Source organism: Leuresthes tenuis, unplaced genomic scaffold (genome assembly GCF_036924035.1).
Source record: "Leuresthes tenuis unplaced genomic scaffold, fLeuTen1.0.hap1 SCAF_7, whole genome shotgun sequence".
Classification (NCBI taxonomy): domain Eukaryota; kingdom Metazoa; phylum Chordata; class Actinopteri; order Atheriniformes; family Atherinopsidae; genus Leuresthes; species Leuresthes tenuis.
The window spans coordinates 11,048,747-11,059,458 of record NW_027325361.1 but is presented as its reverse complement, the minus strand read 5'-3'; the positions used below and the strand labels follow the sequence as shown (position 1 = coordinate 11,059,458).

At 43.2% G+C, this 10,712-nt stretch overlaps 2 protein-coding genes across 5 annotated transcripts in view; both read right to left on the bottom strand.

Moving 5' to 3' along the window:
• Positions 1-1,178: 1,178 nt before the first annotated feature.
• ndufa7 (NADH:ubiquinone oxidoreductase subunit A7) lies at positions 1,179-3,154 on the bottom strand. The gene is made up of 4 exons (XM_072389289.1): positions 3,045-3,154; positions 2,764-2,813; positions 1,600-1,737; positions 1,179-1,384 (listed from the first exon to the last, which is right to left on the bottom strand). The coding sequence occupies exons 1-4, from the start codon at positions 3,093-3,095 to the stop codon at positions 1,297-1,299; spliced, it is 327 nt and encodes a 108-aa protein (XP_072245390.1). The 5' UTR covers positions 3,096-3,154; the 3' UTR covers positions 1,179-1,296.
• Positions 3,155-3,635: 481 nt separating this feature from the next.
• mast3b (microtubule associated serine/threonine kinase 3b) overlaps positions 3,636-10,712 on the bottom strand; it is a 32,284-nt gene continuing 25,207 nt past the window's right edge. For all 4 annotated transcript variants that reach the window (XM_072389285.1, XM_072389286.1, XM_072389287.1 and 1 more), the window contains 10 exons: positions 10,458-10,580; positions 10,200-10,312; positions 9,816-9,982; positions 9,444-9,565; positions 9,129-9,329; positions 8,673-8,899; positions 8,355-8,477; positions 8,103-8,239; positions 7,694-7,878; positions 3,636-7,514 (listed from right to left, as the gene is read on the bottom strand). In XM_072389285.1, coding sequence (XP_072245386.1) covers positions 6,439-7,514; positions 7,694-7,878; positions 8,103-8,239; positions 8,355-8,477; positions 8,673-8,899; positions 9,129-9,329; positions 9,444-9,565; positions 9,816-9,982; positions 10,200-10,312; positions 10,458-10,580 — 2,474 coding nt within the window. In that variant the 3' untranslated portion in view covers positions 3,636-6,438. The remainder of the gene's footprint in view (positions 7,515-7,693; positions 7,879-8,102; positions 8,240-8,354; positions 8,478-8,672; positions 8,900-9,128; positions 9,330-9,443; positions 9,566-9,815; positions 9,983-10,199; positions 10,313-10,457; positions 10,581-10,712) is intronic.

Below are 10,712 nucleotides of genomic sequence, written 5' to 3'. Positions count from 1 at the left end.
AGGAACACGTTCGAGCGGATATTAAACTTACATTGTAGAACCCAGCTTGTATCTACTCTACTTTTAATCGTATAAACAGAAGAAAGAAAAAAACTAAAGAAAACAAAAAAAGACACTACGTTTGTTATGAAATACCACGATTTCTTTTTTCTTTTTTAGGTCACCAATGAAACATAATCCAAGATTGGCCTGCGAAACAGCTGATCTGTTAAAAGCTGCCGGTCTTGTAACCTGCTGAATTGTGCTCAGTTCTGGGTTTAAACGACACAGATGAATGTAATAGGATTTCATCACACTGACCTCCTGAGTATGAAATCAAGGGTTTGCCTCTCTGAGTTAACGCACATTAACATACATTTCCGGTATCGGACCGTAACGTTTGAGAAGTAGTAACAGGTTCACAAATCTTGCAGTAAACGATCTACGCTTATCTTGAGCCTGATCTTTTCACGCTGCATTTGAAATGAAACCATCCCGCACACAGGCTGCTGACGGAGCTGCCAGATCGGCTCAAGCCTGATAACGTGAACTGTCACACTCCTGAACTCTGACACCTGAACAATAACGATGGACTGTATCCCCATATACACACCAATAACACATGGACTACTGTATATACCGTATAGATAATCTACTCCTGTTCATAAATACTCTCCCATACTTATATATACTTTTGTTAATAGTCTGTTTATACCCCTTCATATTTATAACCTGTTTATAGTCTGTACATTCTTAGCCTGTATATACTTTTACTTTTAGTTATAGCATATTCACAACTTTCCTGTACATTTGTAATATATATATTTATATTTTTGCTAAAGCACTTTTGGATGGATGCAAACTGCATTTCGTTGCTTTGTACTTTTGTCTCTACTTTGTTGCTTTGTAAAGTTGAATTCTATTCTATTCTATTCTAAGTGAGGGTTCAACGTCTTGCCTTAGTACAATTTGACACGTGAAGGGGTCGAGGATTTAGCTGACAGCCCTGCGACTTCAGAATAGACAACACCAAAGCCATGGTCACACACACCTGTTTATAGGATTCAGTGGCTCAATTAGTACACATCTACCAAGTCCTTCAACTCACCTCCTACTCAACATTTCCAAACTTCCTGTCAGCAATAAGTCTGAGTGCAGAATTAACACTGGTATGACCAAAGAGCTAGACAATAAAAAAGGAAACGTATAACATTTTATTCACATTTTCTATTGTACAAGATACAACCAACATCTTCTTTAGTCAGGGGCTCTGTAGCACATGTGGATGAGAAGTAATGAAGACGTTTGTCCCGTTGCTCAGAGGTATGGCTGATCTGTGGAGAGTGTTGGCTCTTTATAAGCAGCTCCTGGCGTCACTGGAGCCTTTGAAGTTTCTGCAACTTGACTAGAAAGAAAAAAACAAAAAAAACCAGACTTGACTAAAAGTACAAACTGAAAACTCTCACTTTCACTCAGTTTTCTAAGCGGCGCATTATCTCAGAGTCATAAAGGAGATGGATTAATGTGTGTGCTGCGTCCCGAGCTGACGTTTACTCGAGAGGCTGAAGCTTTCGGCATGATGAAGTCATTGTCACACAGGTACATGTACATTTGATTTACCTGCCAGCCGTAAGAGCTTTCTGTGTTGACATCACAACGGTGGCGGGTGCCGACTCTCTGCGGCCATCTCTGGTGTAATAGTAGTTGTCGGAAAACTTATGGCTTGGGCCTACCGGCAGTTTAGGTGGTGGCTGTGTCCTACGGATAAAACAGAGTGAACAATCTTCAGTAAGGCTGGACATAGCAGGGAGACATAGAATATGACTGGAAATGAAGGGTTTGAGAAACAGATCTATGACTATGAGACTTCTATTTTTGTTTAAACCTGAAAAGATATTTTTCTTTCATGTTTCTCTTTTAAAGAAGACATCACAGGGATAATATCCGTGTTTATTCTTAAATAATGGCGCAAACTGGAGGTAAACTTGCTAAACACAGCTTCGCCTGAAAGCGTTAATGCTGGATGACTTTCTCATTTGTGTCTTTGAAGGATTTCCACAAAGAAGTGGTCTTCAGGTCTTTAGCTTTGTACGTTTTTCTTGCTGGAGCACCATTAGCATCTAAGCTCACAGTGCCAGATGAGTCGTACTGGAGCCGGTTGGCAAACAGCTATGTGCATCAGGTGGTGGTCACACATTACCACCAGCTGCTAGTCAAAACAACATTTCTCCATGTAAAGACCATGGTTGCATAAACCACGAGATTTCTTATAGTTTTATGACAATAATCACTGAAAGTCCCTCTTACAACAGTTCACTTCAGTAAAGTTTCATGATTTATATCCCAACAAACTAATCTGACTCATCCTTTTGTTACCATTTAGACTTTTTGATTTCCATTTTGTACAGCATAGGTGACAGACATTTAAAAAGCAAACATCCTTAAAGTATTAAACAATCAACCTAAGACGCATGTTTTTGTCAATCCACACATTTACATAAAGGTGTATGTAACTGTAAGCAAAACCAATTGCTACACTTTCTGTTATCTTGTCACAAACATCTCGGAAAATTCATGTCATTTGGATTACTGGGATCTGTAAAGGGGTGCTTAAAATTCGCACTGGGTCTCAATTCACAGTTTTAAATGTAAGTTAACTTAATCACCAATAACGGGGCAACAGCTTGATAAAGGATGCTCTGTCTGTGACAGTGTTATTGAAAGCAAATATGCGCTCCAATCGGTCTTCTTTCTCCCCATTTTTAAGTAAAAACGGTGTCTCACCTCTTTGATATCTCTCCGTATCGCAGCTGCAGTTTGGCCTGCAGATCGTGCTGGAAAATAAAAACAACAGAAGTGAATATTTGTTCGCTGAAACCACATCATCGAAAGTGTCTCCTTTACATGTTAAACGCTCAGCTCGGACAACTGCTGCTAGCTCGAGGTAGCTCTCAAAAGATAGCTGGCTAATCTTGCCAATTTATTACCACACAGTGAGACTTTCTGTAAGATACAATGAACATCCTGGCTTCGTTTACAAGGTCGACCGTAATTTAGTTGCTTACCCCAGATAGCATATTTCGTAGCCTCTGTATGAGTTTAGTAGCATTAGCCATGTTCGCTGTTGTGAAGGACACACGCTTCTTCTGTGGTGTGACCGGGTTTCTAAGCACATCACTGACACCTGGCGGCCAAGACGGGAACCGCTGGATTTAAAAAGACAGATTTGGAGGCTTTACAAATCAGAATTGTGACATCTAATGGTTTTATAGCGTCTGAAGTAACCGTTTGTTTGGCTTTAGTTCAGAATCAACATTATGAAATCATTGCTTTCACGAATAGAGAAGCATGTGTCACAATCCTTGGGGGAAAAAAAGATGAATGTGATGCACATCGGGATGGGAAGTGTATTTACTCAGAGGGTATAAAATTAAGGTATAGACCACACAACCTGCACTACACCCCAGGCAATATCATTAGAAAATTCCTGTGATCACCACCAAATGTAAACATTTAGCTTTAGACTGAAATCATCAGTTTTAATACAGTGTTATTACCAAACATGAGCACTGCGTTCGAGCACTGCGTGTGACTTGACAAATGCCACGTGTTTGGTATGCAATCATGTCAACAAAACTGAAAGTCCAACTAAAGTCAAAGAGAAATACAAAGTTTATTCTTTGCACAAGAAAACACAGTACATGGCGACAACGCCGGTATACCATGCAGTCAAGTATTACAGCTGTGTGCTTGTCTCATGCAGCATGCACTGAACAGAAGAGTCCACAGGAGAACACGTGCACATGTACAACAGCTTGACCTGCCAGTTTGTTCTTTGAGAGTATGTTGAACACCAGCTGACTGAACTGACCTCCACTGGCTTCGACGGCAGAGACCTTCAACTGGTGGCGATCAGCACAGTGACAAAGTATGTTTACATCCAAACAAGAACCCTGGTTATCTAAAGAAACTTCTGATGATATCTCTCCCAAAGATCATCCCATAACATTTTTAGAACTCAAATTGGTATATTTAGCGACATCTGTTTTACTTGGTCTGTCTTGAACACTGCTACTCTTTGCAAGTACAAAACCAAAGATGGATATTTCATTATCCATCCAGCTTTAGCTTTACTTTCCAGGTCACATGTGCACAAATCAAAAATCCCATTACAAACCAAGTTTAGTGCCTCCAAAGACTTTAGGCTCCTGCAGAGGCCTAATAGTGTGATGCAAGCTTGCCCTAATCCCTTTTGAGTAATAATAATTTTTAAAAAATGCTTCTTTATATCAGTTCTTCAAAAAGTGGCTGCAAAAACCCAACACCGTGAAACTTAGGTGCATGTAAGCATTCAAAAAACCTTCTCAGCTTGGTGCTAAATTACTCTTCAAGAACAGTTACTTCAAAACAAATACAGATATGCAACTTCTTTCTTAGTACCAAAGGAGAAAGTTTCATCATATAGAACCACATGATATAAAGTGTACAGTACATCGCATGTTTCCTCATTGTAAACAATTCTGTCAAACTGCAGAAATAACTGAGCCACTCAGTGATCTGCCCACGTCACTGAGGACAGCATTATGAGAGGTCGTCCTGCCAAGATTTAAAGACTCCAAGGAGGAGAGGGGTTCAAAGTAACACCTCAGCTATTCTGATGCTTTATATAAACAGAAGACAGAGAAACTGTACAAACCCAGAAACGACCACTAACAAACAAAAATAATCCTCAAAACTCTGTAGTGGAAAAATGTAAGGTAGAACAAACCTGTGTGAATGTGAAAGACTGAACCCCAACAAGATGTTTCCGAGAAAAAAAAAAAAAAAAAGAGGATAAAATGTAAGGAAAATAAAAGACAACCCTTCTGGTTCCACAAATTGTCATTGTCATAGTGCGTACAGTACTACATCATCTCAATACATTTGGAATTGTACACAGCATTGATACTAAAATATACATCAATATTTTTACAAAACAGAGACGAACATTTGTTCCAAGAAGCCCTGGGTTTGCATTCACCATAAATGTGTCCCTCTTCTGTTTCCAGTTTGCCTTTCACGTCTAGCTACAAAAACGTATGTCAAAATAGAGCACTTTCCCCCTCTGGTGTAAACATGATTACACAGTACAGAACGTAGGGGCGGGTCATTTACGCGAGGCGTCTTTCACAATGGTGTGGAGTAAAGTCAAGACAAATACTTCCTGGGAAAAATACTCCAAAAAACACAAGGATGAAACACTTAAGATGAACACCAAACTGCTTTAAAGGAGAAAAAGACAATCCTGCGGTTCCCTGCAGGCTTTGAAGAAAGCACACTCCTCAGTCTGGCTGCTCAAAGGTTTTCGTGCCTTCAGTGGAACAAGCTGTGGCAGAATGAGGCGAAATGAAGCGTGAGGTGATCAAAACCACCTCAAAAAGAAGCAACATCTGAAGCTTCATAATCAGCTTCGCATTGTGTTGCAACGATTACAATGCCAGTGGTGAAGAGAAACTTTAAAAAAAATAAAAGCTTTTATGTTGAGTTCATATTAAGTACATTTAAACTGTTTTTTTAATCATCAATGATGGAGTCTTAAGAGAACTCTGCTCCGATATGGCACATCAAACCCTTCACGGTGGCTTCGTCGTGTCCTGAAAACAGACTCTACTTCAAAGTCACAGCTGGACAGTGTCTCAGAGTGAACTGTAACACTGCACCAGTGCTGACTGATGTCAGGCGGAACTGAAACAATGGCGTGACCATGAATTCACACGGCAAGGAACGTGGAAAACAACATTTCCCTGTAGGCAGTTGTTGTGGTGGCATGGGAGGCTGAGGCAAAGTAACAATGGACAAATAACATAAATAAATAATTACTGACTGAAAAATGATCATAAACGGCTAACTAATCACGTTCCCTGCAGTGTAAACTGAAAAGGTCATTCTGATGTTTTTGATAGTCAATATCAGCACTACTGAACCTGCTCTATAAAAATCCTAACAGACACCGAGGAGGGGAGTGGGGGTGTCCTGACTGATTCTATGACTTCTCTACCTTTTGGTCCTACAACAATCCAGCATTATCTGTACCGCCAGAATTGAATTAAAAATAGACATTTCTAGAAAAAAAAAATCCATTTAAAAAAAAAAAACAACAAAAAAAACATAAAACCACATTTTATAGATACAAAACATTTGAGCCTTGGCTGTTCCGACAACGAGAACCTCCCTCTTTCCATGTTATTGAACTCATTATACTTTACAAATGTAATAAATACAACCAGAAATTCTGTATTAGTCTGTAAATATTTACAATACAAAATTCAAGTAAAACCTTCTCCCACGTTTTCAGCCAGTTTGTAAAAAAGCTTACAACCTTCACTCCACCTGGGGCAGGCTGGAAACAACTCGGCTTCATTGTATGCGAGAGCACAACGATTAGATCTGAGCAGTTGAAATGACTGCAGTCATGAGCTGTCATTTTCTTGCAAGTCCTTTTTGAGGGGTTTCCTCTCTGCACTCAGTCTTCCCTGATGCTGGGGCACCTTGATGACTAGTGGGAGGGGTTCCCGCTGCCTGACTGCTGTCAGCTAGTGGATGTTCTGTCTGCTGCTGCTGGGATGAAGTGATCTCCAGCTCAGGGTTTTCAGTGGAATCCTCTCCATCTGAGCATGGCTCCCACTCGTCCTGCTCCTCGCTCTCCGTTGAACCCTGAACAGCGATCTGTGGCACCAGTGTGAACCTCCTCACCACCGGCACTTCCAGTTCAACCTCTCTGCTCTTAGGCCGAGTGACCATCCAGGCCGTCCTGTACTGCTGCAGAGGCTGTGTCTGGACTCCTGGAGCTGCGGTGGTACCCGTCACACCGTTGCTGCTTTTCTCATCTGGCTCGTCAAAGCTCACTTCCTGAACTGCCTCCTGCTTCTTAAAGGAGTCTCGCCGCTCGGACAGGTTGAGCTTCCGCATCACAACCAGCTGCTCTGATCGTTCCGTCCCAGATTCCCGTAACCTTTGGCTGCTCATGTAGCCCCCCAGCCTGCTGTGGTCAGCGCCGATGTAAAAGCCTCCACAGGCTCCCTCTACTTCAGAGTCACCCAGCAGGTCACCCTCACCATAAAAAGGCACTTCTAGAGTGTGCCTGCGGGGGGCATAAGACTTCTTCTCACCGTGATACATTCCAGACAGCTTCTCAGCTGACTGCACCCTCTTGAGCAAAGGAGATCGAGGTGGCTCAGCACTGCGGGGCCGGACAATATGTCTAACGATGGTGGGGGGTGACAGGGTTTTGCCATGATAAGAGTGAAGGGTTTTGGCAAAGCCTGGCAGCGGGGAGGGCGAGCGTTGTGGGGAAAGTGGCTGGTTGGAGGATGAGGAGGAACTGCAGGCCAGAGGAGAGGGGGGGATGTTACTGGTTGACTTCCTACGGCCCACCTTAGTGTAGCCATGCGTGCTGAGTTTGGAGCCCAGGCCGTGGAGAGAGTTGGGTCGGATGTGGGCAGCTGGGGAACTGGGAGAGCTGGAGCAAGGAGATGTGCTCTGAGGAGAGTTGTTGTCTAGGGAGCAGAGGTAACATAATTTCATAATTTATAAACAAATTAATACTACCAAAGATGATCACAAAGGCTTAAATTCAGCATGCAACTGCAAAATATCCACTGACCGCATTTCCGTGTTGCCCATCAGAGCCTTTAAACCATCACCTAAAAAAATCTTGAAGCAACAGTTGACTCACCACAGCCCTGATGGTCAGGTGCAGGGCTCCTGCAGGGTGTGGAGGGGCCGGGGGAGAGGCTGTGTGTCGGGGAGCCTGGAAGACTCTCACTGGAGGACACGGAGTGATGAAGACCCGAGGAGAAGCTGCGACTGCTGTGCATGACGGTGCTCTGCTTGGACAGTTTCTTCAAGATGCTCCGCCGTCTGAGAGGAGCACAAAAGCAAGTGTGATTGGAAGAAATTTCTCAATATAGATTTGATTTTTTTTCCATAGAAGTGCACTAAACTGCTCTTGGTGTCCAACACTAGAGGGAGGTAGAGAACTGATAGCTAACATTTACCAGCCTACAAAAAAGTCAACAAATGACAAGCAACACTGCAGAGCCTAAGAAAAAAAACAAAAAAACAACCAAACCCCAGATCCTCACCTGTCATAATTATCTCTCTTCTTGCTCCTCTTGCTGCGACGAGCCATCTTGCCTTTGTGTTTGCTCTTCCGAGCTGGACCCACTTTGATAGAAGTGTTTTCGAGCGCTATGGTCTGAAGAGTCACTTTGCTGCCGCTCTGCACATTTAGTGGGGATGAAAGATTTTTTCGTCAACAGAAAAGATTGAAAAGAAAAAGCTATTTCAGCTATATTTCAAAGCAACTAAGCAGCTGCCACGTCGGGCAGTTGTACCTTCAGTAGCAGCTCTATCATCTCTGGGTGCACCAGGCCCTGGACCGACTCTCCGTTCACGTGGGTGATGAGGTCTCCAGTGCACAGACCTGCCTCGTGAGCCGGGCTGCCCTCCTCCACACTCTTTCAGAACAATGAGGAGTAGATTTTTGTTTTGAGCATTACATAACCACCTCTTTATAGCACTCTCTTCAAGTTTGGGATCACGAAAACAAAACACGCAACTTTGACACTTTACATTTGAAACACACAAAGGGTAGTTTCAGGCATGCATCTTGGTATGCGGGAGATGTTTCAAAGACTCATTGTAACACCTACCGACACCATATGATGCACAGTGTAGACGTCGCTGTCACCCATGTAAACCCGGATGGCCTGCAGCGTGAAGCCGTATTTCTTCCCCGAAGTGTGGATGACAATGGGTGGCTTCAGGCTGCCAGGGCTGAACGACAGGTCCCTGTTCGGGGACGAGTCACGAGATGAGGGGTTGGAAGACAGCGAGCGTGGGGAGATCGGACAGGGCTGGAGGCCGCTGGGCGAGTCATCTGAAACATACAAATGTAACATATTTACATAGACATAAATAAATCCAGTCTCAGCTTTTATGATTGTAAATCTAGGCCTGCTTTACATCAACATACAGGTGTATATACTAAAATCTTGTGTTCCTGTTTTTTTCAACTCAAACCACAGACTGCAGCTGGAAAGTTAACTAAATGATGAGGGAATTCTATTTTCAGCTGGATTTTGAGATGATGATAACCTTCAGCGTACCTGGAGTGATGATGAGGGACAGGGCTGAGACGGAGGCTGACTTGGGAACCTTTCCTCCGCAGGGAAGCCTCTGTCTGTCCGGCGTCTCAAGCTGATTACCGAAGCGTCGAGGGCCTGCTGGTTCCTTGGGGGACGAGTGTTTGGCCCCCGTACTGTTGCTGCGAATTCTGATCCTCCGTAAGTTCGACACCACTACCTCGGCTGCAGATAGCACAGTTTAAAAGGTAAATAACGTATTCAAGTGCTCATTGTTAATGTCTCTGGTAGAAGCATCTGTATCCCGTGAACAGAAATGTGAAAAGTGAAAAGATTTACCCTCGTCATCAGTTGAGAGGGCAAAGCGGGGCATCGTCTCCAGGCTGTGAGTGCTGCTCATCACCAGAGGACTGGTGCTTCTCTCAGACTGGGAGGAGCTGGAGGAGGCCCGAGGGCGAAGGCTGCAGACAGTCAAAGACCATTTTCATGATTTGATCATCTGGTGTGAGATCAAGTGATCAAAACAACAGCAAATCGACCACGAGTTGTGAAGAGACAGCGGTTCCGGGTACTGGTGAAGTGTTCATTTCTCATTTGTTTTGACAGAAACTTATTCGCAACCTGGTAAAAAAAGCATCTCAACAATATGAACAAATCCTTAAGACAAACGCAAAAAGCTCATCACAAACTGTGGAATATATTTTACACTACCTGGCCATACGCCCAGACTGTCTGTTTTCCACAGTGCAATCTGCTGGGCTCGGCGAGGGAACAGGTCCTCCCACGTCCCCACGGTCCTCCTTGTCTTCACTGTGGCTCCGGTCCGAAGAGAAGCTCAGGTTGGACGGCGTCGCCAGATGTTCTGTGCTACTGTAAACCTTGAAGAATAAACATGAGATAAGCAGTGAAATGTGGAGCTGGACTGATGATCAGAACCCTCTCGGGAGGCCTTCTGCTAATTGTATTTTTTATACATATATGTTGTGGCCAGTTAGACCTATTAATAATGAACAGTGCACAGTAAAACAGCCTGAAAACACAGTTGTCCTTTTTTTTTTTTCATGTTATACTTCAGTGGATCCCCGCAGTGTTTACCTTGCTGAAACGATGCGACCAGGAAGAAAATTGTCTAATTTCCAAAGACGACTCCTCATCATTGGTTTCCTCATCTTCATCAGACGCCATGTGACGGTAGCGATCCGAACGAGCTGAACACAGAAAAGACACTCAGACCTTAAGAAAAAATTTCACCCCCAGTATAATCCCATACAAAACGTATCACACAACTGGTCTTTACTAATCTTGAACGGTTTAATATGTGGAATTCAGAATACAGTCTTCACTGTTACTTACTGTCAAAGTAACTGGTGTCATCCTCTGCCTCCAGCTGAGGAATGAACTCAGCTTTCTGGCGTAGGAGTCCATTCCAATCCAAACCCAGGAAAAAGGGGTGTTGCTTCACCTCTGATGCACCACCTGCAACCAAACAGTTTTCAGTAAATCTTCCTTTAATTTGTCAAGTAAGATTTAAACCTGTCATTCGTATAAGCACTTAATAAGTTGAACTTCTTCCTTCACCATAAATCTGGTACTGAATCTCATCAATGT

Bases quoted from the DNA above. Each gene is read 5' to 3' on its own strand.
- ndufa7 (XM_072389289.1), bottom strand. From the start codon at position 3,095: ATGGCTAATGCTACTAAACTCATACAGAGGCTACGAAATATGCTATCT. The intron at 2,814-3,044 runs GTAAGCAACTAA...TTTATTTTCCAG, and splicing joins TACGAAATATGCTATCTGGG to CACGATCTGCAGGCCAAACT. The intron at 1,738-2,763 runs GTGAGACACCGT...TTTTATCCGTAG, and splicing joins TACGGAGAGATATCAAAGAG to GACACAGCCACCACCTAAAC.